At 42.9% G+C, this 26238-nt stretch overlaps 2 protein-coding genes across 6 annotated transcripts in view; both read right to left on the bottom strand.

Moving 5' to 3' along the window:
- The window catches only part of epb41l2 (erythrocyte membrane protein band 4.1 like 2), a 79056-nt gene that overhangs the window by 24339 nt on the left and 28479 nt on the right, over positions 1 to 26238 (bottom strand). For all 3 annotated transcript variants that reach the window (XM_056295068.1, XM_056295070.1, XM_056295069.1), the window contains exons 5-14: positions 26133 to 26237; positions 25746 to 25788; positions 18523 to 18598; positions 12825 to 12921; positions 12432 to 12556; positions 11880 to 11967; positions 3253 to 3405; positions 2767 to 2864; positions 2180 to 2352; positions 649 to 755 (exon numbers count right to left, since the gene is read on the bottom strand). In XM_056295068.1, the coding sequence (XP_056151043.1) occupies positions 649 to 755; positions 2180 to 2352; positions 2767 to 2864; positions 3253 to 3405; positions 11880 to 11967; positions 12432 to 12556; positions 12825 to 12921; positions 18523 to 18598; positions 25746 to 25788; positions 26133 to 26237 (1065 nt within the window). The remainder of the gene's footprint in view (positions 1 to 648; positions 756 to 2179; positions 2353 to 2766; positions 2865 to 3252; positions 3406 to 11879; positions 11968 to 12431; positions 12557 to 12824; positions 12922 to 18522; positions 18599 to 25745; positions 25789 to 26132; position 26238) is intronic.
- Positions 13444 to 16457, bottom strand: LOC130125494 (uncharacterized). 3 transcript variants are annotated; one of them, XM_056295071.1, is made up of 6 exons: positions 16290 to 16457; positions 15990 to 16125; positions 15229 to 15809; positions 14845 to 14988; positions 14499 to 14736; positions 13444 to 14318 (listed from the first exon to the last, which is right to left on the bottom strand). In XM_056295071.1, the coding sequence occupies exons 3-5, from the start codon at positions 15676 to 15678 to the stop codon at positions 14689 to 14691; spliced, it is 642 nt and encodes a 213-aa protein (XP_056151046.1). In that variant the 5' UTR covers positions 15679 to 15809; positions 15990 to 16125; positions 16290 to 16457; the 3' UTR covers positions 13444 to 14318; positions 14499 to 14688. The 3 variants fall into 3 exon arrangements, with proteins under 3 accessions (XP_056151046.1, XP_056151048.1, XP_056151049.1); XM_056295073.1 differs by lacking the exon at positions 16290 to 16457 and having other exon boundaries at positions 15990 to 16231; XM_056295074.1 differs by lacking the exons at positions 15990 to 16125; positions 16290 to 16457 and having other exon boundaries at positions 15229 to 15917.

Below are 26238 nucleotides of genomic sequence, written 5' to 3'. Positions count from 1 at the left end.
TATCAACTGAAGGCATTACAGAAATATACAGACTTCTCACTCACTCACACATACATTGAACAACATAAAATAACCAGGCGGGGCTGCTGAAGCCTCCCTAGCTGTGGTCCACCTAGTAAAGAAAACGTTAGTGTCACATTAGGGATGAAGAGAAACCTGTGAAGAAAAGAAATGGTCAGGTGAAAAGACTGCAAGTTGCATCATCTTTTACATTCACCTATTGAAAAATGGTTAATGTCAGGCGCCACCAGAATGGTTTAAGGCCTGACTACTGCCCATATACCTATCTGTTCCCCAATCATATATTATAATGCAACCACATCCATGTCAAAAGTACAGTAAAAATGTTTGCTTGTTGGAAAAGAAACAAAAACAGCATGGACTCGACAAAACAGCTATCACCCGTTTCTGTAGTTAAGCTATGATGACTGGTTGAGGTCCAAAAACTCGCATCTCAGCAAGGAGAGAGTGAACTGTTTTTTTACACATAAAATCACAACCTTTCTTTTGCAAACGCGCGTGCGCGCGCACACACACAGTCATACACACACTCATTCAGAGATAGACTCTCTCTTCATTCTTCTCTCACTCAGATATCTTTGTCACTCTCTCTCCTTCCTACTGTACGCAGTGCAGACACACACTCACCTTAGAGTCAGAGTGGAGCTCCAGGGTAGGCTCGCGTCCATTCCCAGCTCCCGTCAGAGAGGTGGGGCTGGAGACCCTGCCGGCCTCAGTTATGCTTATCACTGGTGCTATGAAAAGAGAACAAAAAATAAACACACACAAAAGCACGCACAACAGTTTGCCTTTTTGCTGGAGGCACTGGCTGTGTGAAATTCATACAGTATGGGACTATGGCAATACAAAACCATGGTTTAAAATGTAGTGGCACAATCCGTTCAGTAGGGGTCAATGTTACACTGCAGTGAAAATTGCTTCACCTTTCAAAAGGGTAAGAGGAACGTGACATAGTAATTGCAGGGCTTCCCAAAGTGTGGTTTGTGGGCCAGACATTGACCATAATAAAAAGGTTAAGTCTACCAAGGTGTTAAAATGAGGTAAATAAATGGACTGGATTTATACGTAGCACTTTTCTAGTCTCCCGACCACTCAAAGCGCTTTACAGTGTATGCCTCACATTCACGGTGGAGGCTGCCATGCAAGGTGCCAGCCTGCTCATCAGGAGTAGTTAAGGGTTCACTGTCTTGCTCAAGGACACTTCGACACGCTCCCTGCAGGAGCCGGGGATCGAACCAGCGACCTTCCGATTACTAGATAACCCGCTCTACCTCCTGAGCCATGTCGCCCCTATAAATAGTCTGTATTTGATCGAATTTGGTTATACAAAATGTTGAGAAGTCATTCTGAGGCGCATGGCTCATTTTAAAATATTATTAATTCAACATATGATATTAGTTATATCAAGTATACAAAAAAGTAATTCTCACCGATAAAATTACTAAACAAACAAACATAACTAGGTTTATTTTAGGTTTGCAGCCAGTTACTACTACTTTTCAAGCTCAGTATATTTTTTCAATGCCTGGCCCTCTTTCATTGAGACACTATATCTATGCCTCCTTCTGTCCATCTCCATCTCTCTCTATCGCTCTCTCTCTCTCTCTCTCTCTCTCTCTCTCTCTCTCTCTCTCTCTCTCTCTCTCTCTCTCTCTCTCTCTCTCTCTCTCTCTCTCTCTCTCTCTCTCTCTCTCTCTCTCTCTCTCTCTCTCTCTCTCTCTGTGACAGGAAACATATGCTGCAGCTATTTCCTGTGTCTGGTCAGACAAGAGGCCTCTCTCACACACACACAAACACTTTACATCAGCATATTTTTCCATACACCAGCATATTTTTCCATACACCCACTTCTCCACCATCCATATCATGTCATGTCCCTCATTCATCTATTCATCTATCGGCCCTCTTCCCATCTGTCCATCCTGCAATGATTCATTCACTCTTGAGCGCTTTCTCCCATCACTCCTTCCATTCCCCACTTCCTCTCTTCCTCGCTCTCTGAACATATACATCCACTTGATGCCCGTTCACAAAATGGGAACAACACTTTCCATTCTAAGTGCTTCTTTGCATGGTGTATATTGTATGTATGTGTGTTCAAACACATACATGTCTTAATGTGTGTGTGTGTGTGTGTGTGTGTGTGTGTGTGTGTTACCTCCATCAAGACTGCGGCTGATGCGTTTAGATGATGTGCGGTCAAAGTTGGGTGCTGGTCTGTCTATGAGTGAGCTGGCCAGGCGAGTCTGGGTCTGGGTGCGGCCGCTGTAGCGGAACTTAGAGCCCAAAGTCAAGAACCGGGCCTTGGTAGGAGGTTCTGGTGTGTTTAACCTAGAGAGAGAGAGAGAGAGAGAGAGAGAGAGAGAGAGAGAGAGAGAGACAAAGAGTGAGAGCGAGAACGAGAGAAAGAAAGGGCGAGAGAGAGAGAGAGAGAGAGAGAGAGAGAGAGAGAGAGAGAGAGAGAGAGAGAGAGAGAGAGAGAGAGCCAAAAAGAAAAGGACAAATAACTACATGTACATGTTCAGAGGTTAAACTTGCTCCAAACAAACATTAGTCTCCTTCCACAGGATATTAAAGCTTATAACATCATCCCCATTCACACACACACACACACGCGCGCGCACACACACACAGTAACTTGCTGTGCATGTTTGCATCCATGTTATTGTTTGTGTGTGTCCCTAAGGCACAAGACAAGCCAAAAGACATGTATCTGTGTGTGTTTGTATTTCTCTTTGTTTGTACCTGAAGAAGCTGTGATTCTCCACGCAGACTTTCCACAGTCTTTTGGCGGATCGATGATTTGGGAGTTTGAATCCCACCGTACTCTCAAACTGCTCTGTCTACCAAAGAAATACCAACTTGTAAACAACAATGATGACAATGTTTGCGTAACCATCGGCAGAAAAAACACCAAAAAGAGAGTGAATATAGTATTATTGGACTGTCCTACACAGATTAGGAACAACAAAATACTTCTTTTTACCCAGTTACAGCACTATTGGTAAGAGTGAAGCATATAGTTTGACAGATGTCCTATCAACAAAAATTATGTCCAATATGACGTAAACGTAGCTATGACCTTTGACATGTAAAACACAAAAATCAGTTTAGCTTTAGTAGTATAGTTACCATTAAGCTTTTTGAGGGCAGCACACTCTTCTTAACGTAACCCGTACCTCCAACTCGTAGCATGATTCTGCAAGTGTTGACTAAAGTGTGTGTACGTACCTCTCCTGGTCTTATCTTAATGTAAAAGTTGTTCCTCTTGTAGGAAATCTTGAGGATTTTAGGCCAGGCAAAACGGTTAATCCGAAGTCGGTCTTTGTACACCAGGAGGCCGTTGGCACACACACCTAGCATGATGTCTACGCCCTCTGAATCCTGTGACAAACACACAGACACACAGACACACAAACATACATACACGGTTAAAAGTAACCGGTTTGAGTCCACATTATGACCACTTTCTATCAGAGGGCAAATGTCTTCTGTGACATTTGCATATTCTCTCTATTAATCTAATTGGACAATTCCTATGGCTGAACGTAATGGGCCTGGGTGACAAAACTATAGCGATATATACCAACGATAAACACTTCATCAACAGCAGTAAGAAAATTGTTTGACAGAAGATTCAGTAGTTTCACTTCAATGCATTAGTGAAACTACATGGACTCACACAGTGTGAGTCCATGTAGCATTTTTCTCTGGCAGAAAAGTGCTGGTGGGTGTGCCGGGAGTGCTTTTTCTATAGGCGGCCACATACACTCTCGCAACATTAAGAACAAATGAAAACCAGGCGTCCGGGTAGCGTAGCGGTCTATTCCGTCTTACCAACATGGGGAACACCGGTTCGAATCCCCGTGTTACCTCCGGCTTGGTCGGGTGTCCCTACAGACACAATTGGCTGTGTCTGCGGGTGGGAAGTTGGATGTGGGTATGTGTCCTGGTCGCTGCAGTAGCGCCTCCTCTGGTCGATGGGGGCGCCTGTTTGGGGGGGGGACCTAGGGGGGACTAGTGTTATCCTCCCATGCGCTACGTCCTCCTGGTGAAACTCTTCACTGTCAGGTGAAAAGAAGTGGCTGGCGACTCCACATGTATCAGAGGAAGCATGTGGTAGTCTGCAGCCGTCCCCGGATTGGCAGAGGGGGTGAAGGAGCGACCAGAATGGCTTGGAAGATTGGGGTAATTGGCTGGGTACAATTGGGGAGAAAAAGGCGGAACCCCCCCCAAAAAGAAAAAAGACAGGCACTCAGAAAGAAATGCAAACCGCCATCATATCCCTTGACAAAGGAGTGTGCTACGAGTGACACACAAACAGCCAGTCATTTAACAGGTATGCTGTTCGGTTGCACCATCCACATGTGACACAACAGAAACAGCATGGAGGGAGAACATGAGTGCAGATGGTAAGGAAACTGCTGATAAAAAGGACCGGTCAGCTTGCCAGTGTTTTGTTGTTTTGTTTTGTTTTTTAATCTGACCGATATCAGAATACTGTAGCGGTTGAATTCAAAATAAAATGGTTAAGTTCAACCTTTTTTCACCTGGTCTTCATTAAAAATAGGTAATTAAAATGATCAATAATTATCAATATCAACTGAAATGAAACATTTTATTGTGATGAATTTTTCCGCTACATCGCCCAGCCCTAGTCGAAAATGTGATATCCAATTAAATCCTACCTATTGATGGATTTGGTATCAAGTGATAATGGCATCAAAAAAAGTAGAAACAAAGTTTTTTTTTAAACCTTACTTGGGTCCCATGACCGTCTTAAGATAACACATACCACTCTTACAACATCTTATATACGACTTCCGCTATCCGTGTTATTGGAAATATACTCTATTATAATCCTGGCATAATCCGCTGAGTCCGGAGCTGGATATTCACTAAACCTGTTTTAGCTCAATAGAAACTCAATTAGCAAATGCACACTCACACCAAAAACACGCATTAGGAACACACACACACACACAGACACACAGACACACACACACACACTCACACACACCAGGGCCTGCATTTCAGTGCAGGATTGTGGGTATTGTGCATAATTTCATTGATTCCTGCAAGTCTAGCACTGATAATGCAGGAAATTCCTGCAAACACTGACAGCGGTGTTTGTTGTTCAGCCAACATTTGCACCGGTGTGGTATGTGGGACGGACTGGCTAGAAGTGACGCATCAGACGGACCGACTTCCGGCCTGGACACCACACTGATGCGGGCCCTCTCCCTCTACAAGGCTACAAGCCCCCTCTGCTGTTGCAGCATCACTTGCTGGCATATACAGACAGCAGGCCGACGTTACACATGAAACTTTTTCACGCAACTTAGTCACGTGCAACTGAGTTTCGTCAAAGTTGCATTGAGTATCAGTCCTTGGAATTAACTGAGAAGTTGTGAGAAACTTAGTTGCACCAAGTTGAAACTGTTTCACCTTGATGCAACAAGGTTCATGCAACAATCAGTCAGAGCATACCTGTTGTTCCATGTCACGTCACTCCGCATATCTGACCAGTTCTGTTCTGTCGGCCTTTCAAAACCCGATGTTAAAATCGTGAGAGAGGGACATCTCCTAACATGGATCTTAGACAAGGAAGTTTGTTTAAACTGTAATGTCCATGACAAGGACATATTCTTCTTTTTCTTTTTCGATTTTTCCCCGTTTTTCTCTCCAATTGTATCCGGCCAACTACCCAATTCTTCCGAGCCATCCCGGTCGCTTCTCCACCGCCTCTGCCAAGCCGGGGAGGGCTGCAGACTACCACATGCCTCCCCCGTTACATGTGGAGTCACCAGCCGCTTCTTTTCACCTGACAGTGAGGAGTTTCACCAGGGGGACATAGCATGTGGGAGGATCATGCTATTCCCTCCAGTTCCCCCTCCACCCTGAACAGGTGCCCCGACCGACCAGAGGAGGCACTAGTGCAGGAACCAGGACACATACCCACATCCGGCTTCCCACCCACAGACACGGCCAATTGTGTCTGTAGGGACGCCCGAACAAGCCGGAGGTAACACAGGGATTCAAACCGGCAATCCCCATGTTGGTAGGCAACGGAATAGACCGCCATGCCACCCAGCGCCCCCATGCCACAAGGACATTTTCTATTTAAGAAAAACATTGGTTAATTCAAACAGCTCTGCCAGCTCAAATTAAGGGCATACAGCACTTTTGTCTTAATGCCATCTAAAATGTGTGTCCGCTCTCTTCTTAGCTGCAAACTGCAGGCTGATTAGAAATGTAATTAAATCTTAAATACACAAGAAAGTAAGATTAATATTTAACAACTACTCAACAGACATTCTATTTATATCATTCTGACTAACCTCACTGGCTGTTGCATAGTTTTGATGGCATTTGAAATGCTTAGTGTAACTGTTTAGTTGCACAAACATTATGCAACTCACAAGTCATAAACACAACAAAGTTGCGTGAAAAAAGTTTTACGTGTAACATCGGCCGTAGGACTCAAACAAATTTCATGGTTTCAATGATATGAACTTGAAGGCAAGCAAATATGGACCGCTGGTTAAAACGTAAATCCACATCATCTGAAGTAGAACCTGCTCAGAAAAAACCACCGGACACTGAAAGGAATAGCACAAACGGTGGCACCGGTGATGTCAACATTAACAGCGTTGATCCTCAGCATCCTCAGACAGGTAACCGTAATGCTACTAAGGTGAAGCAGCAGTCAAAAGACAAGTTTCAAGCTAACTGGCTCAGAATATATCTGTGGCTCAAATTTAACAACAGAGAAATGAGCTACTCAATTTGTAAATATATGGTGCTGCGCCTTTTATCAGCCAATTAAAAAAAAGAGGACGAGACATATGACAACTACGTATACAGTTCAGAGAACCCCTTAAATTGGAGGAGAGCGAGAAAATGCAATTTTCGGTAAGAATAGGACACAGTAAGCCCTGGAGTTAAGCTCACAAGCAGTATCCCCCCCAAAAGTGTATGCCCCCCCCATGTGAGGCATTTAAGGGGGGGAATTCCCCTCCCCATTTTGAAAAATGAATTTCAGCCCCCCACGCACCCACACATACTGAGGGGGAGAGAGACAGAGAGAGACAGACAGAGACAGACAGACAGACAGAGACAGAGAGACAGAGAAAGAAAGAAATGAAGAAAGAACAAAAAAAAAAAAAGAACCACCAAGTGATCCACAGAAAGCATCGATTACAGCCGGAAACTAACAAGGGGAAAATGTGTAGGCTAATGGCTGATGTAGTAGATAATGGACGCTTTTACTGTGACACACAAACGCAGCCTTTTCATGCTATTAGCAAGCAATCAATTGGCTGAGCTTTTATCCCTATGCTGTTACCACACAGGGAACCGCTGAACACATGTTCACATTTAAACCGAAAACACAAGCAAGGGCTAGTGACAGGTTACTCAGAGCTTTCAAGGGTTTCAGAATGTAAACAAAAATCATTTAGCGGTTGTGGAGTGTATTGTCTTATTTTACTATAATAGTAAAGTAACAATTGGTATGTTTGATAGTAAGCACTATGAAACAGTTACCTCCGTGTCGGAAGACCTAAATATGTAGCGGTGTAGAGTAACTCATTTGAATTTGTCATAAAACTGAACAACCCCAATAAATGTAATAATGCCAGCGACTCCTGTAATGAGGTCCAGCTCTCTTGGCCTCACTGAGTGTGCACGTGTGCAGCAGTGCTCATCTGCATGACCAGTACACCAACTCTAATGCAGCTATCCAAGGTGTAGGCCAGAGTAGATTACTGTGGAACACCAGGGAGTGAACTAAACATATCACACAAATACCACAATGATGACATCACAGTAGACGACACACGTGCCAGTTTATTTCAATATCATTGCTACAACCCCAATAAAGTTGTCTTACTTTTTAATTTATTTCTGATTTTTCCCTTTTTTCTCCCAATTTAGTGGCCAATCGATCCCTATTTTAGTTCAAACACCCGCCCTCGTACTGCATGCATTTGCCAACTGCATCTCTCCGGCCGGCAGTCTCGAAGGAGATGCCTCGCCACTTTCGTGACAAGGCGACTCCAGACCGAACCACACAGAGACGCATTCATGTAACGAACACAAGCTGACTCCGCCCCCCTCCCGAAGACAGCGTTGCCAATTATTGCTGCTTCATCGAGTCTGGCCATAGTCGGATCTGACGAGACTGGGGCGCGAACCCCGGTCCCCAGGGGGCAACTGCATCAACATAAAGCCGATGCTTAGACCACTACACCACCGCGGACCCGAGTTGTCTTACTTTTTGATCTAGTGAGAAAATTGCTTTTGCATTCCTTTGACATAACTCCAACAGTTACCTGTGTGTGTGTGTGTGTGCGCATTTTAAATGCTGTCTTTATTGACTCCCCCCTTCTGTTGCTGAATAAGCAGAGCATACCCTTAAAGAGGGGAATGACTTCTCTGTCTCTCTCCTATCACTGTGTCTCTCTCTTTTCAATCTCACAGACCCTATCCTTCTATTTCTCTCATGCATAACTTGCCCCTTTCTCTGTCTTGTTCTTGCACACGTACCCAGTCTGTCTCTTTTTCTCATGCATACACATACATGCGCAGACAGAGAGACACACTCACTCACTCACGCACACACACACACACACACACACACACACACACACACACACACACACACACACACACACACACACACACACATACCCTTGTTGACCCTGTATCCCTGGGAGAGGGACAAGCAGTTCCCATAGTAATGGCCTCCCTGCTCTGCTGATTGTGTTTGTACAGCTGAGACACACACATGCACGCGCGCACACACACGCACACGCACACACACACACACACATGCAGATGTGCACACAAATATGCATTGAGAAATAAAAAGTCACACACATTCACCCCCCACATCAAAGCTAAGCTCATAAATTCTTCAACATCAACAATGGAGAGGAGAGGACAGGAAAGGAGGAGAGAGGAGAGGAGAGGACAGGAAAGGAGAAGAGAGGAGAGGAGAGGAGAGGACAGGCGATGAGTGGAGAGGAGACACAGCACAGTATATGTACACCAGAGTTCATTTTAGAACTTCTGCTAGTGTGAAAAAAGCCCAACGAGAAAGAATTCCTGGGTCCTTATAGGACCAAAGTCACATGACCTCCTTTTTATCCTACATTTTAGATCAGTTCATTTGTGCTGCCCAGCACACCAGAAATGTGACAATCGAAGAGCAGATTTGGAATAAAAGGAAAGCAAATGCCCCCCTGGTGCAGGCTTTATCCAAAGCTGCAAAAATGTCACAAGTGTCTCCATATTTAATAGGGGTGTCCCCTGGCATGAAAATCAGACCAGAGCAGGATTACAGCTTTTTCTCTCCACTCAGTAATACACCCTAACAGCTGGGCACTGTTAGTGAAATAACCTACCCATGATGGTAGTAGTAGTTCTAACTACTTCACACTTCACCCATTTATCTACACAGGGCAACAGAACCATAAAAGACCACAAAACAACCTCTGGGGCACCAGTTTTGAGAGGTTTTATTTTTAAGTGCAGTTATAGTCTCCTGTTTTACTGGTCATAATGAGGGGGACTGTTTTCCCTTAGTAGCTCTTTTTAAGCCTTTTCACTACTCGACTAGTTCCCACACACAACACACACATAGCAGAACAAGACAACAAAAAATAACTAGAGGGGTGCACGCAGTAGAGAGCAGATCTTCACCAGGCGTACGTTATCTCCCCTTCTCTGGTGTTCGAGCTTTGCGACAAACCACCCTTTTTTTCATCTCGCGGGAGAAGGGGAAAATACATACACACACGGACAGAAAAACCAGTGTTTTCCTGCCATTATAAGACTTGCACAGCACCCAAGTCGATTGAACGGGAAATGTGGAAAAAAAAGTTGTTAATGTTCAGCACTCAAACTAAAAAAATCTACCTAATAATAACGATTTGCCTGTCGGTCTGTGGATGTGCAACCTCCTTGGAGGACCCTCACATGAATGGGACCAAGTCTGACATGACATGACACGACATGACATGACATGACGGAGATCAGTCTATCATAATGTCAAAGCCCTTACTAAAAGACTTCAAATGTGATTAACTGTCGCAGGTTTCATGATATCTCATCTCATCTCATCTCATCTTCAGCCGCTTCTCCGGGATCGGGTCGCGGTGGCAGCAAGCTAAGTAGGGCACTCCAGACGTCCCTCTCCCCAGCAACGCCCTCCAGCTCCTCCTGGGGAATCCCAAGGTGTTCCCAGGCCAGATTGGACATGTAGTCCCTCCAGCGAGTTCTGGGTCTACCCCGGGGTTGCCTCCCAGTTGGCCGTGCTCAGTAAACCTCCAAAGGAAGGCACCCCGGAGGCATCCTAATCAGATGCCCGAACCACCTCAACTGGCTCCTTTCGATGTGAAGGAGCAGTGGCTCTACTCCAAGCTCCCTCCGGATGTCTGAGCTCCTCACCCTATCTCTAAGGCTGAGCCCAGACACCCTACAGAGGAAACTCATTTCAGCCGCTTGTATCCGCGATCTCACTCTTTCGGTCACTACCCAAAGCTCATGACCACAGGTGAGGATTGGAACGAAGATTGACTGGTAAATTGAGAGCTTTACCTCCCGGCTCAGCTCCTTCTTCACCACAGTGGTCCGGTACAATGTCCGCATTACTGCTGATGCTGCACCAATCTGCCTGTCAATCTACCGCTCCATCCTACCCTTACTCGTGAACAAGACCCTGAGATACTTGAACTCCTTCACTTGAGGCAACATGATATAATATATATAAATATATATATTATATTGTGGCGGACACAAGGGGCTATGCCTCTCACCCAGCAGGACTGTGAGCTGGGGGCGTGGTTTACGTTCCCGGGCTCGCCGGTGCAGGGTTGTTCCTGCTGCAGTTGGTTTTTTGGAGTTGAGGAATAAACATCAAACTCGCCTTGGTCTCCTGTGTTTTTCCTCATCCTGCCACAATATCATGATATAAAATGAATATAGTTGAATGGCTACTCAGCTGATTGACGTTCATTCATAAAACACCAGTAAGAAAACAGCTCAGCCATGGGACAGGTTTTACTCTAGCTACAGAGCTGATTTCTAGCTGTGACCAATTAATCCTTTTCTTGAAATTGTATTTTTATAGTGGAGTTTTAACATTGGAGACTACGGCACTGCTGCATGGCAGTGAGGCGAATAAGGCAAATTATTTTCGGTTCATCCAGTGTTCCTCCAGTTCTCCTATGCTGAGATCAGCAGTGAATGATTTGCTGGCTTACGAAATACGATCTACTTCTCGTTTATTTTCTAGACTCGTACCTGAATACATAATTTTTTGGTTTTGACACTATTGCTGTGCGATCTGACTCAACCATAGATGTGAGTTATGCATGTGCACGCTTTTTTTTTTGTTGGATTTTTCCCCCAGTTGTATCCGGCCAATTACCCTACTCTTCCAAACCATCCCAGTTGCTGCTCCACCCCCTCTGCTGATCCAGGGAGGGCTGCAGACTACCACATGCCTCCTCCGATACATGTGGTTTCGCCAGCCGCTTTTCACCTGACAGTGAGGAGTTTCGCCAGGAAGATGTAGCACATGGGAGGATCACGCTATTCCCCCCAGTTCCCCCTCCCCCCCAAACAGGCACCCCGACCAACCAGAGGAGGCGCTAGTGCAGTGACCAGGACACATACCCACATCTGGCTTCCCACCCGCAGTAGTTTGTGAGATTAGCTGCAGAGAGAGAGACACACCCATACATACACACACACACACACACACACACACACACACACACACACACACACACACACACACATAAACACTCACAAAGTTTCTCAACTACGCAACTATAGTTACGTGTTACCTTAGCATGGTGCAAGTCCACGCCATACATGGAAAGTTTCTTGGCATTTTCTAGAAATTGGGTATCTGCCAGTGCTGGTGTCAATCCCCTGAGAATATAAAGAAAAATATATCTGGATGAAAAACATGGCCATATACAATTTTAGGACATTTTGAAACAGGTTTTACTTTTTATCGTTACAACAACCCAAAATAAGGTATTTTTTCATACTAGCCTTTACAAACATTACTGATATTAACAAATCTTTTACAAACTATAAATATATGTTGGATCAATGTTTCCGTGTACAAGATTTTGTTTTATGGTTTCAATCAATCAACATGTGAGTGTAACGCAGGACAACAAACACCCGTTTCTCAGAATTGCATGGGTATTAAACAAGTTAGCATGAATATATGCAAAAATTAGTAATTGAGAAAGCTGATTCCAAGCAAACATAAGACCATGTTTGTCCAGATACTGTGCATATCTATTGGTTCCATCCAAAAATGACAAAAATTATCTTAAATGGTCTTTACACCCTAAACACCACCTACACATGTGACTCCTGACCTGTGGGACTTGTGGAGCTCTAGAATCTTCTCCTCCATCTCTTTGTTCTGATTGGGTGCGAAGGTCAGCTGACTGATGCTGTCCAGAGGCCGAGGTTGGTCAGGCTCATAGTCGCCAAACTCTGCCTACAATCCATCAAAATACAGTAGGCTGAGATATTTATACACACAAATGTGCACGTGAGCACATACACACACACATACACACACACACACACACACACTTACATACATATACGTATACTCGTATACTTGTATTCATACTCACACATGCACAAAAAAACAACTGACAGGGTATGCATAAACACAAATGTGCAGATACATACACACACACACACACACACACACACACACACACACACACACACACACACACACACACACACACACACACCTGCAGTGTGTATGACCCCAGCAGAGCGTGAGTGACAAATGAGCAGGGTAGTCGACCTGACGCCACATCTTCACGGAGCTGGAGGCATAACAGGTACCTAGCAGAGAGACAGTGAAGTGAGATGTGATGTAAGACAAGGCAACATCTTCACATGTAACAAGTCATTGGTCGGCTCATTAGATAAAAAGACATTAAACCACTGACGTAAAGGACTCTTGATCAGACTATTTCTATAGCCCCCTATTCAGTTCTTTTCCCTTGTAGTTTAACATGGGATGATTTTATAATATTAATACTAAAACAGTGGATAGTGGTTTACACTTATGTGTGCATATTTTCAGTGAGTAAACCAGGAACAGTGGGACAGGATTCAATTTTGCTGTGTACTCACAAAGTTTATATCTTCGAATCAAAAAATGACTGAAGCAGAATTAATCTCACAGCCACTGTTACAGGGTTACTTCAGGTTTCAACAGGTTAAATTTAAGACTTTTTAAGATCTTTTTAAGACCACTTTGAATACAATTTAAGACCTATTCCACGGAAAAAAAGAATGAAGGAAAATTACTATGAAAGAATAAAGTAAATTTATTAACGTTCAACAAGAACAACTTCACGTTCCATCAGAACAATACTTTCAATGAACATGCAGTAGAAACAACTGCAGTACAGGCGCCCCCTACAGATCACAGATTATGTGTGGGGGTATGAATGATGTTTGGGGACAGTTAGTGTGCATTTACATCTGCCAGTCACACACTGGTCTATACACAGCTGCACATTTTATAGAATCCTGAGTGTATGTGTATTTGTCTCTGTGTGTCTGTCTGACAAGAGCTATTTTCTGATCTCTTCTCCCTTGGCCACAATCTCCTTTTCAATGATCTCAAGCTCAGCCAACTTCTCCTTGTGGCCCCTCCTCAGAATATTTGACTTGGAGATGAGCTCTGCCATTTTGCTGCCAGCTTTGCCCCCTTGCCTCTTCTGCAAACCTGTCTGCATCTCTGGCCAGACCTTCAGACACCTCTAGGATGGTTTTCCTTCTCTTTTTCAGTTCCTCCAGGTGGTGCTCTGCAGCCTATCTCTTCTGACCCTGTGCTTCAAGCTCCTTCTTCCTTCTCTCCTGATCGAGGTGGACACGGTACCTGGACCTGGCTGATGCCACAGAATTCAGGAGCTCTTTAGTGAGTGGGACCTTGGTAACACCTCCGTGCAGAGTGACATAGTCGCATACAAGCCTGTGAGCAACAGTGTCCTCGTTCATATTGCAAGTCTCTACCGTCTTGTTTACAGAAAAGCCTCTCTCCACAGAGGCTTGACAATGGGATAAGATGAGCAGCCTCTAACAAAAAACCCAGAGCTCAGGATAGGGCTTGATGAGGAAATCACACAGAAAGATGTCCAGCCTCTTCTGCATGGGTGGGAAGGAGAGGAACTCCTCACTTCTGTTCTCAAGGGACAAGAAGGCATCAAACTGTTGGAGAATGACATCAGCTGTAATAAAACAGACAAAAGAGAAAAGTGAAGAAAAATATATTGATAAGTCATTACATTACATCAACAATCAGAATGGTTATGTATTGGTTATAATGGTGAACAAAATAATGGGGTTGAAACTACATCAGGTTACAATGGTGTGCAAGTTGTAAAAGCCTATTTCAGAACTATTCCTACCAGCAGAAACACCTCCAGTCAGCTGCTTGTCCTGCAGAAACCTTTGAACAAGCCATTTCCTCTGTCTCTTGCACCTGTCTGTGTCTCTGTACCTTAAATGGGGGTCCAGACATGCCATCTGCCTAACCGTTGGATATTTGACGGGGCTCTTCTCCTGCAGTTTGCCGACAATATTTGACAGTCCCTGCATTCAGTCCCTTCTAAACTCAAGGACGGTGGGCTCTACACATTTGGTGCTCTGGAGAGGGGGATAATAGGCCGTAAATAGTACACAGAACTAAATGACATTTGCTGCTTACATCCTTCCCATAATTTGTAAAATGATCATTTCAAATTATCACGCTACCTTGAGGATAGACTCAGCACCCAAGCCAATGTCAATGTCCTGTGGGCAGAGCCAGTTCTTCTTGTCTGCAACATCCAGTCTGGTCAGTTGAAGTGTAGTGACGTCCTGGAGAAGCTCTCTCTTGATAAAGCGTCTAAGTAGACTCTGTCAACAAACAAACTCAAAAGTAAATGCAAGTCCCCTGTATCCACTTTTATCTAAAGTTGCATTATCATAATTATAATGCATGAACAAAGGTTGCAAAATGTACCTATATTTTTTTTTTACACATTACTTATCATAAACCCCATATCATCAACGCAGTGTACAAATCAATTAGGCCTAATCAGGGGTGACAAGAGTATTGTAATGATAATGTGCAGTGCTACCCTTATAAATCATTACCTTGGTCAACTCAGCCAAGTCTTTGCAGAGGAATGGCATCACTGGCCCGTCTGTTTGGTACTTCTTCAAAAAGGGATTGAAGGTCCTGGCAACAGCCTTAGAGAACTGCAGTTTGGTCAAGATGAGTGGATCCGTCAGGGCTGCTGCAATGGTGTCAAAGGATGCTGTTCCTGGGTTTGGGAGTTTCTTGGTTCTCACTGCATCCATGTACTGGAGCAGTGATGGCCAGACTGCAAAAGCCCTCTCCACCACAGGTAGGTTTTCCATCCATCGGTGGCCACAGAACGACAAAGGGAAGACTGTAGATTCGGCTACAGCAGTGTAATCTTCCCTTCTTGCTGGCACGTTGTGGAACAATGTGTGCACTGCCTTCAGCAGCCTGTCCAGCTGCCACATGGAGAAGTCACATTTGAAAGTATTATGTAATGTGTGGAGTCCACAGCTCCCCATGACAACAAGCGGAGCCCCTCCATACTGTTCTGCATACTCTTGCTGGAAAAGTTCAAATAATTTCCTGTTAACATTGGGCCCACCATTGAGATGGACACCAGGCTCCTCAGTTCAAGTTGGTCCACACACTCCTGAGAAATAAAAATTATTAAATCAACCATATACTTTTTTGAGTCAAGTTCAAGTAATTGTGTGAGTTTATTCTGTTATTTATGGTATTGCGTGTGTGTGTTATTCATAGTATTGCTGAAATCGAATGTCTAAATACCAATAACTAAATATGTTAAATACAAATAAAATTGAATACTTACTGTCATGTTCCAGCAAGTCCTGTGCTTTTGCATGTCCCATAAAGTGTGAGCCCAGGTATCTTGATTGAACTTACCCCGCCTCTCAGAAATGTACATGTAGATCGACGGCTGCTTGGTTTTGCTTTTCTGGTTCAAACTTTCATCAAACATGAGAACAAACGGACTGTTGTTTACTTTAGAGACGAGGTCTCTCTTGATGTATTCCACTAAACCAAATTCTGTGATGTAGGCAGTTTTTGTCACCGCACGCAAATGTTTTCGCTATTTCTGAATCCGGGAACATGTTTCTAAAAAGCTCACCTATGCCCTCATTGGTGTTGTAGGAATGGTGTTTAGCTACAGTATTTTGCATCCAAAGCACCTCCGCTTTTAGGGTTGGTGTAGACCCAAACGTCGTCCGGAGGTCGATTATCCCTGATGTTGTTATGGGAGCTGCTGCACTTGATGCGCCCGCAGCAGTGGCGAACACTGAACAGATGGCAGGCATTTGTTGTTGGCTTTTCAGTTGGGTCTTGTGTTTCTCTGACTGACCATGCAATTCTAAAGCCTTTACCCCCCAGTGTCCTGAGTTTAATAGTTTTCTTGCATAAGATGCAGCGGGCTTCAAAAACATTTCCCTCCACCGGTTTCAACCAAGCACTAAACGTGCTTTTCTCCAACCACTGTAGTTGAATTTGCGCTTCCCCATGAAGTTAGAAAAGTAACAGACAGAAGTTAAAGATTTAGCATTCATTTATCTCTTGGCTCAGACTGACAGCATGACACATGCTACAGGATACAGACACAAAACACTAGTTCGGTGTTCTCCGATAAATTGACCAGGGAGCTGCAAAGTAATGACTATTGGTTCCATGTTGTTTTCTTTCACTGCAGATTATTGGAGCGGAACCATTACTGTACTGCTTATGTTGCAGCCCGGACATTTCCCTCAAACACATTTAACCTGATACAGAAATGTTATATTTGTAAGACTTATCAAAATCATATTCAAGACCAAAAGACACATTTTAGATCAAATTTAAGACTTTTTAAGGCCTAAAATTCTGATTACCAAATTTTAGGCTTTTTAAGACTTTTAAAGACCCCGTAGCAACCCTGTGTAATTTGATGGATGGTGCTGGGGAAACATCAGACATTGCTAATTTTAGCAGTTTATAATTGTTTTATGTGTTGTGGGGTGCAACTGCGAGCACGTGTCCTAGACTGGCCCTTAGTGATGACCATTGGAGCAATTGTTCGCTCCATTACACACACACTCTGCCCTGAGGCTATGGCCAAGTGTATGCAAAGGAATGCATCTGGATGTATACCCTGTATACATATGGATGACGTAACAATGTGAACAACACCACATTCTGCCTGCTGACCTTTGTAAGTCTGTTGTGCATTCTAAGAATTACTCACCTTCAGCAATGTGCACTGCTTACAGGCTGAATTCAGAAAGCTTTAGGGAAGGCTTTTTTTCCCAAGTAAAAGCCTATTTGATATTTGAATGTTTTAATAACATTTCAAGGGGATGCAAAGCATAATGTGAATGCATGCATGGGTTGACAGCTTGCACTATTGACAATCCGTTAGGAAAGTTTCAGGCACGACTGAACCTTTATGAGAAAGTTGAAAGCGTTTTTGTATCACTGTTCTTATGCAAATGAATGATGAGTTCTCCATGAATTTGTCTAGTCTAGCAGCAAATAGTTTTTCCAATATTTTGGAGAATTGTGACAATAATGAAATTGGTAAAGTAATTGGTTTTAAGAATTGTAATAATTTATAAGTACAGGTAAGTACAGGTAATAGTGCCATTAAATTGGAAACTATACCCAGGCCCCGCCCATAGCATTATTACACCTAACAAATTCACATATATAACTACATGCCCTGTGATGGTCTGGCAGCCTGTCCAGGGTGTCTCCCCATCTGCCAACCAATGACTGCTGGGATAGGCTCCAGCATCCCCGCGACCCTGAGAGCAGGATAAGCGGTTTGGATAATGGATGGATGAATGGATTTTCTGATGCAACTAGGAGGCACCATGCAGTCTACTATAAGAGTGATGTATGACGTCAAGAAGGTGGATGCTGAGAAACTACACCAATGTTACACCTCAGTACACAACAGGCAAAACGCACAAGCTGAAATCAACTTCTGCAGACAAGACAGTGGAAGTGACATGGAAGGCAGCAAATTAGTAAATTGTGTAAAAAAACGGGTGAGTGGTTAAAAAAGCTTCAACGATAGCATTCATAAAACCGTTGGTGATGAGGGAATTCTGCTGAAATACTGACTTTCAGAGATGGATATCTCAGTTGTATGAGCAATTATTTTCAATCATTCGTATGAATCACTCATTAGTTTATATTAATCTTTCTTACTTTGTGTTTATTTTTCTTTAAAAAGGATCATTTTTTTCCCATGGTTATGCGGCTATATCCCTAATGAGTACCTGTGTTTCTGTTTGTGCATGTGCAAATGCGACTGTCAGTCTGTGTTTGTGTATGTGAATGAGTGTATGCAAACGTAAGTGTCCAACTACCTGGTAAGGTCCTCAGTAAGCAGTGAGGGATCAGGAGGGTAGAATTTAACATTGAATGCAAACTGCCAGTTGTTACCTGAGGACACAGAAACAGAGAGGAAAATTAAAGGAAGCTGGGCAAGCGTAGAAATTATTTTTAATAGTGATATACAGCAAAAAAGGGAACATGAAGGCAAATACAGTATTCAAATGAAGGACAGATGCAAGTTGTGATGTGGACTTACCCTTTCTTTTATCCTACTTCCATCTAATCAATCCACCCATTTGTGTGTGTGTGTGTGTATGTGTGTGTGTGTGATCCCCCTTGTACTCTTGCACTATGCTACAGATCAGTGTTACCATCAACGGTCCATGGTATTACAGCTGGGATCTCAACCGCACACACGCACATTTACACCCTTAAGGTGAGAGATTTGAAAAAGCAATGGTGGGTAAGATTTAGAAAACATGAGGCCTAAGCCAAATGGGAATGCACAAACGTAACTGATGTGACGTTGCATAACCTCAATCTTGCTAAACCTACTCCCCTACTGTAATCTCCACTGTCGTCATCATCACTAGCACAGCTTTTATCATTCTCCGATACCAGGGCTAACATTATCTTCATTAGCATCACCACTGGTGTACCATTGGATGCTTTTCACTTGTAGTCCATGATTCAGTCTACAAAACTTTGGCCCCAGTTTCAAGCCCCAGCCCTACTGAGGGAGATATCGCCATGCCCTTCCAACTCCTCCCTTTCTTTCTTTTTTTTTCTTTTAGCATTTTTTACCTTTATTGGCTAAGGATAGTGAAGTGGCAGAAAAGATATGAGGGGAGAGAGAGATGGGTACATGTCCCCTAATTTTCTGTATCCCCCCCCATCCCCCTCTCACTCCTCTTAAATGTGACAAGAGATGGAGATCACATCATCTGGCAAATTCCATCAGGGAAAAGATGACATCACATCAAGACCATTTCCCTTTCCTACTCCAAGTAGACAAAAACATACATACCCACGCACAGGCACACACACTACACACAGACACATGCATGCACGCACGCATGCGCACGCGCGCGCGCACACACACACACACACACACATCCTTCCAGCCCCAGCTGCTTCCCAGGGGGAAAGGGAGAAGGGACAGAGAGAGGGGCGGAGCCAGAGACACAGTGAGCAACAGTGAGAGTACCAGAGAGAAAAGATAGAGAGATAGAGACTTGCATAAGAAATAGAGATAGAAAGAAAGATAGATAGAAACATGGCGAGAAAGCTTGCTAGACAAACAGATTGATCAACTGTATCCATGTATTGACTGCTTGGTTCAGTTCAGTCACTTTATTATCCCAGATGGGTAACGACTTGCAGTCAGGTGCACAAGATAAAACAACACTAGTACAAAAATGTTTCCTGTACATCCAATACATCCAATATGGTAAACCTCAAAATGCCATCACGGCTCACACTTTCTGCCATGCTATCTTCCATTGCCACTACTAACCAACTGAGATACTCACTGGATGAACTATACCGACTTCAGTCACACTACAAACCTCTGAGAGATCTTCAGTTCCATCAAGACATTCTTCTCTAACATCCAAGGTACATTCATGGTGGCTATTCATAGTAACTTCAGTTTTGGTGGTGGCAATGCTGAGACTGTCAGCTCATACTGGTCAGCAGGTTAACGTCGTTCCAAGAGCTCTGACTGGCATGTAGACCGGCCAATGTGCTAACTCCGCTAGCTAAATCAGCTTTTAAAATGCACAAAACCTATCATAAGTTTGCCCTCTACAATATCCGATCTATCACCAACAAAGTCCCTCTGGTCAATGACTTCATCACAGAGCACAAACTGGACTATCTATGTCTCACAAAACCTGGCAGTCACAGAATGACTTTCTACAACTAAATTCAGCCAACTCCACCGGGATTTGTTTACATATGCAAACCTCGTTCTTAAGGCGGAGGAGGCAGCCTTGTGCTGATCTATCGTGAGCGTATAAAACTAACGTCACTCTCTATACCCGATCAATCTTCCTTTGAACTGCTGGCCGTTAAGCTCTATAGACCTACATTCACCATTATTGCTGTTCTGTACAGACTACCCAAGGCATCACATATTTTTATCATTAACTCTCGACAGTTTTAAACACCGTTAGCGCATTATCATCCTAATGGGGGATTTTAATGTTCATTTTGATAACACTTGCAATATGTTTACTAAAGATTTTAGAGCAATGTTATGTTGCTTTGATCTAACACAGTATGTCAACTTTACAACCCACACCAAGGGTCATATCCTTGACTTAGTTTGCAGTTCCAGCACTACACCATACAACATCACCTCTGCTGAACTACCCATCTCTGACCAAAAAGCTGTGTTATTCAACACCAACCTACTGCTCAGTAAATCAAGGGTGCATCGTACCATATCACACCACAACATTAGACACGTTAATCCAGAAGATTTCAGCAGTTTAATTACCTCGAACCCCGTTCCTGCTCCCACCTCCTCACTCCCGGATCTAATGGACTACTACCACGATAGTTTATCTTCTGCACTTGATACTTTAGTTCCACTGAGAACATGGGTTGTCTCATTTGCCCATTCTGTTTCCTGCTACACAACCCTGCTGCACAACTACATCAGCTTAAGGCTTTAGGTCAGTGCCTGGAGAAGCTTTACACCAAGATTGGACTTGCTGTTCATAAACAAATGTATTCTGATCATATACTCCATGACAAAATGCTCTTTCAATAGCTAAAACATCCTATTATGCAAATATCATTAGTACGGGTGCAGAGAATACTAGAACTCTCTTCTCCACAGTGAAAAGGTTACGCAACCCACCTGAAACCAATATGAACAGTAACCTTTCTGATGAACTGTGCTTTGCTTTTTTTCAAGTCCAAAATTAGTACAACTCATGAGCAGCTGGCCTCTGCTAACATCATGCAGACTGACTTACCATCAGCAAGCACCATGACACTGTCCCCATCCATTGTTCTATGTGACTTCAGTCTTCTTGACTGAAAATCACATTTTTGAACTTATTACTAAGTCCAATATCTCCACCTGTCCCATGGATCCAATTCCCACAACCCTAGTTAAAATATGTCTGCCCTCTATTATCTCCCTGATAACCTCCATCGTCAACTCCTCTCCGTCCACTGGTACAGTTCCCCTTTCACTGAATGTTGCCTCATCAAACCAACTCTAAAAGAAAACCCGGTTTAGACTCCAATGACCAAAACAACTACCAGCCTAGTTCCAATTTACCATTCATCCCCAAAATTCTTGTGAGGGTAGTTGCATATAAACTCCAGATCTACCTTGACAACAACAATCTATTTGAACAATTCCAATTTGGCCTTCGCCCCACACAAAGTACAAAATCAGCCCTGGTTAAGATCACTAATGACCTCCTTCATACAGCTGATTCCAATCTATTCTCTATCCTCATCCTCTCTGACCTCACCGCAGCCTTTGATACTATATCCCATTAGCTCCTCATGAATCGTCTGGCTAGCATTGGAGTTGGGGGCACTGTGTATCAGTGGTTTGCTTCCTACCTTACAGACACGACACATTTTGTACAGATTCAGAATTACCGCTCAGAAAGTTTCATAGTTCATCATGGACTTCCACAGGGTTCAGTGTTGGGGCAACTCTTGTTTATTATTTACCTCCTCCCTCTTGACAACATTTTCTGGCACTTTGGTATCCATTTTCTGTTATGCTGATGATACACAGCTTTATGTGTCCACTGAGCTTACTTCTACTCTTCCATCCAGTATCCTAACTGTTGTCTCTATGATTTACAGATATGGATGACAAACTATTATCTTAAATTCAACAGTAGCAAAACTGAGCTACTCCTCATTGGCATTAAATCTGCACTCTCGAAAACTTATATTTGCTCACTCCCCATTGCTGGAGCCACCATACCTGTCTCCACACAGGTTAAGGGCTTTGGTGTTATCCTGGACAGTACCCTTTCTTTTTCCAGTCACATAAACAATGTCTCCCAGATTGCATTTTTCCATCTACAAAACATCTCCAGACTAAGCCTTGCTTCAACAAAACACTCCACGGAAGTCTTTGTCAATGCTTTGGTCATATTGACAACTGCAACGTCATCCTGGCAGGCATCTCCAATAAACCTATTCACCAACTTCAACTCATCTAAAATTCTGCACAGATTATTACACATTCAAAGTCCACTGAACATATCACTCCCCTGCTGATTCAATTACATTGGATTCCTGTCGCAATGAATTAACTTTAAAATTTTATTATTAACATTAAAAGCGCTTCATAATCTATCCCCTGCTTATCTCACAGACCTCCATCAGTCTTAAACTCCCTCTTGCTCCCTGCGGTCTTCTTCAGCAGGTCTATTGGCACTATCAGCCATTAACCTCAGCACAATGGGTGCCAGGGCTTTCTGTTATGTTGCACCCAAACTTTGGAACTCCCTTCCCCATGACATCTGCATACTGGACTCTATTACAGAATTCAAAACTGCTCTTAAAACCCGTCTTTTTAACTAGCTTACTCACTTTAACTGCTTCAATTGCATCTTGATTTAAGTCTTTGCTGAGCTATGCTCTGTTGGTTATTGCATGTTTTATTGTCTACTGTACTGATTTTTTTTTTTACTGCTTTGTTGTTTATTGTATATGATGTAAGGTGACCTTGAATGTCATGAAAGGCACCATTAAATAAAATGTATTATTATTGATTATTATGATTATTATTATTATTATTATATACAGAACACAATAATACAACAAAGCAATATCTAAAGTGCTAAATTACCTGCGCAGGTTAAGCACAGTTATTGCGCAGGGAACAAAGGAGTTTCTACTCCTATTGCACTTGAATCAGGATACTCTAAATCTACAGCCTGAGGGAAGAGTTTCAAAGGGGGTGGGTGGTCCATGCAATCCAAAATAGTCCAAATAGTCCAAAAAAAGTGTATACACTGGAGAATAAGCAAGGGTATCTATATATATTCTGCTGGCAACACAAAGTGGTTTGGGAGGCTCTTGGGTCAATTTCACTTTCAAATCACACCTTTTCTCTGATTTACTGGAGTGGACACTTTAAGAGAAATCCTTTTTTTTCATCAGATATTAGAGTAAAGATTTGTTTTATTTCTAAAAAGAAAAAATCCCTAAATGATTGATTGATTAGGAACTGAGCCTTGAATTTGCCTTCAACATTTTTTTTAATCATCTTCATTTTTAGTGATAAATCTCTGGTTTGCTGGCTGCACACATTTCAACACACTATGTATTCCAGTTTAATTTTTTATGAAATGTACAAAAACTTCTGAATAATAACTGGAAAAAGACACTCTCCCTTAAAAGCCACTTCAGTTTGCCAAACTACAGTTAGTTAACATTTTTGGGGGACCGCTTTAATGGATAGCCTTTTACCTTACAGGTATCTGGGTTCCACTGAATTGTCTTATGGAAAGCACATTAAGAGTGTAAATTAGTCCATATATAAAAATGGCCCAAATTGAAAATGAAGACATCTTTTTGTGTTTTTAAATGTTTTACACTCTAAAATTCCGACTTGTCACATTTGAAGAAAAAAACAAAAAAACAAAAAACAGGATCCGTTATAAAGACCTGTTACTTTGGCTTTCAGGGCAAACGATTAATATCATCAGATGGAGGATTCATTCTCACTGGCACTTGGAATTTGATCTCTGCAGCAATTGATCTGGATGGGTTAAAATCTCTCCCCGCAGCTCCTGTACCTTCTTCTCAGTAATCATTGCCTTTTTTATGAGCGATATCAACTTTTCTTTCACTCTCTATCAGCCTGGCCTCCATTTTCCCAAATTTCACACTATATTCCCCCATCTTCTCTGCTTATGCTCCCTAAACTGCCCTCCGTGCTTCTCTACAGCTTGCTCCATGAGGTGTGGTACATCACTGAGCAGCTTCAGCTGATCCCTGCACCCACCATGTAGGATGCTTGGAGGGATTCCAGCTTCCTGTCTCTCTCCCTGTCTATCTAACTCGCCCACAAACTATGGTTCCACTTACAGACAGTGGATTGTTAGCATGCATTCACATCGTGAGAAAATGTCTGTGGGGTCAGACGCTTTCTTTGTATTAAAGGTCCCATGAAATGACATTCAGGGCACCATGAATTTCCATGATTTGATGTACATCAACACGAAACAGAACTGTCTGCTGGGGTTTTGTGAGGAGAGGAAGACCGATTAGACTGATGGCCAATCATGGCTGGGCTTTTTTAGAAGAACCTGAACATCAATATGCCATTGCCGAGTTTCCATTTGGTGGTAGAAGATCATTTGTTTTTTCTCAATCTTGCTCCCAATTCATTGGACGTTTTTGTTAGTGTACACCCACAAGCGCAGAGTGATATAACTAAAAACTTTTCTAAATCATTTAATAGTTATGAGAAACTAATGTCAATTCAACAAGAGCTCTCCCTTGAACTGTAATGCTCTCTGAATAAGACTTATGAGAATTTACATGATAAAGTTTTATCAAGTAGAAATGACATGCAGATGACATAAAAAAAACACTAGACTGCAGCTTTGGACATTATTCTTGCAAGGGACCCATTTTATACTTCTTGTGTCCCAACCCAGAAAGCATGCAAGAAAAACACCATGCTAGAATAAGTAAAAGCACAGTTTTGAACCACAATGCTTTAGTAATGGGTAGGCTGGAGCAGCACGGTGCCAAACCTGTCATTTGCATGGTATGTGCACGCGCGCACGCGCGCGCACGCACACACACACACGTATGTACACACATCAATACACATGCAGATACATTCAACATACACATGTTCACAGGCACACATAGGAAGGGCAGCACTCATACATACTGATGCACACACACACACAAGAACACAAGAACACAAGAACACAGAGGCGCAGATACATTAAACTCACTTGAGGACAGGCAGACATAGCGAGCGCCCGCACAAAGACGCAGGTATGCACGCACACACCCAAACATAAACACTTCACACTTCCCAATTCTACAATGATATAACATTTTAGGAGCCAAAATGATATGTTTTCACTCCGAATTTCCTCTAAAGCTGCAACTTAAGTATAAATGTCTGCTTTTAAACTCAGCCAAAGGAGGATCAAAAAAGGAAGTGAGGAGGGAAAAAAAGAGTGGAGTGCTTTAAAATATGTATTTTGTCTAACGTTTCACACGTCTCACTACTTACTGCGAATCTGTCGCTTGATTTCCTTGGTGGGGTCCAACCAACACTAAAATGAAACGCAATACAGAGAAAGACAGAAAGAAAGGGAGAGCGAGAAGAAAAGAAACATGAAATTCATGAGAGTGTGTATGAATAGAAGCTCTTACTTCTGCAAACCAGATGTTATTAGTTTGCCATTTCATATATTTTTATAGAAAGAATATTTTCTTTTTATATTGGTTTTGGCAGTTAATTTATTTGAACCCAAGAGAGAAAAAAACTATTTGACGGGGATACATTCAAGGCCTGGGAGCAGGAAAAACTAGAAAATTTGAAATCCTCTCTAGAATTTTGAGATCCACTACGCATGTGTTTGTATGCACACGTGCTTGTTCACATTTTTATACATACCCTCTGTTCGTGGCTGTCTTTGTAGGTTAGACCAAAATAGTCTTTCTCCAGTAGATTAAGGTGTTCACACGTCTTAAAGAAGAGGTAATGGCCCTTGGCTCGTTTC

This window comes from Lampris incognitus, chromosome 15 (assembly GCF_029633865.1).
Source record: "Lampris incognitus isolate fLamInc1 chromosome 15, fLamInc1.hap2, whole genome shotgun sequence".
NCBI lineage: Eukaryota > Metazoa > Chordata > Actinopteri > Lampriformes > Lampridae > Lampris > Lampris incognitus.
This window is presented reverse-complemented; position numbering and strand designations above follow the sequence as displayed.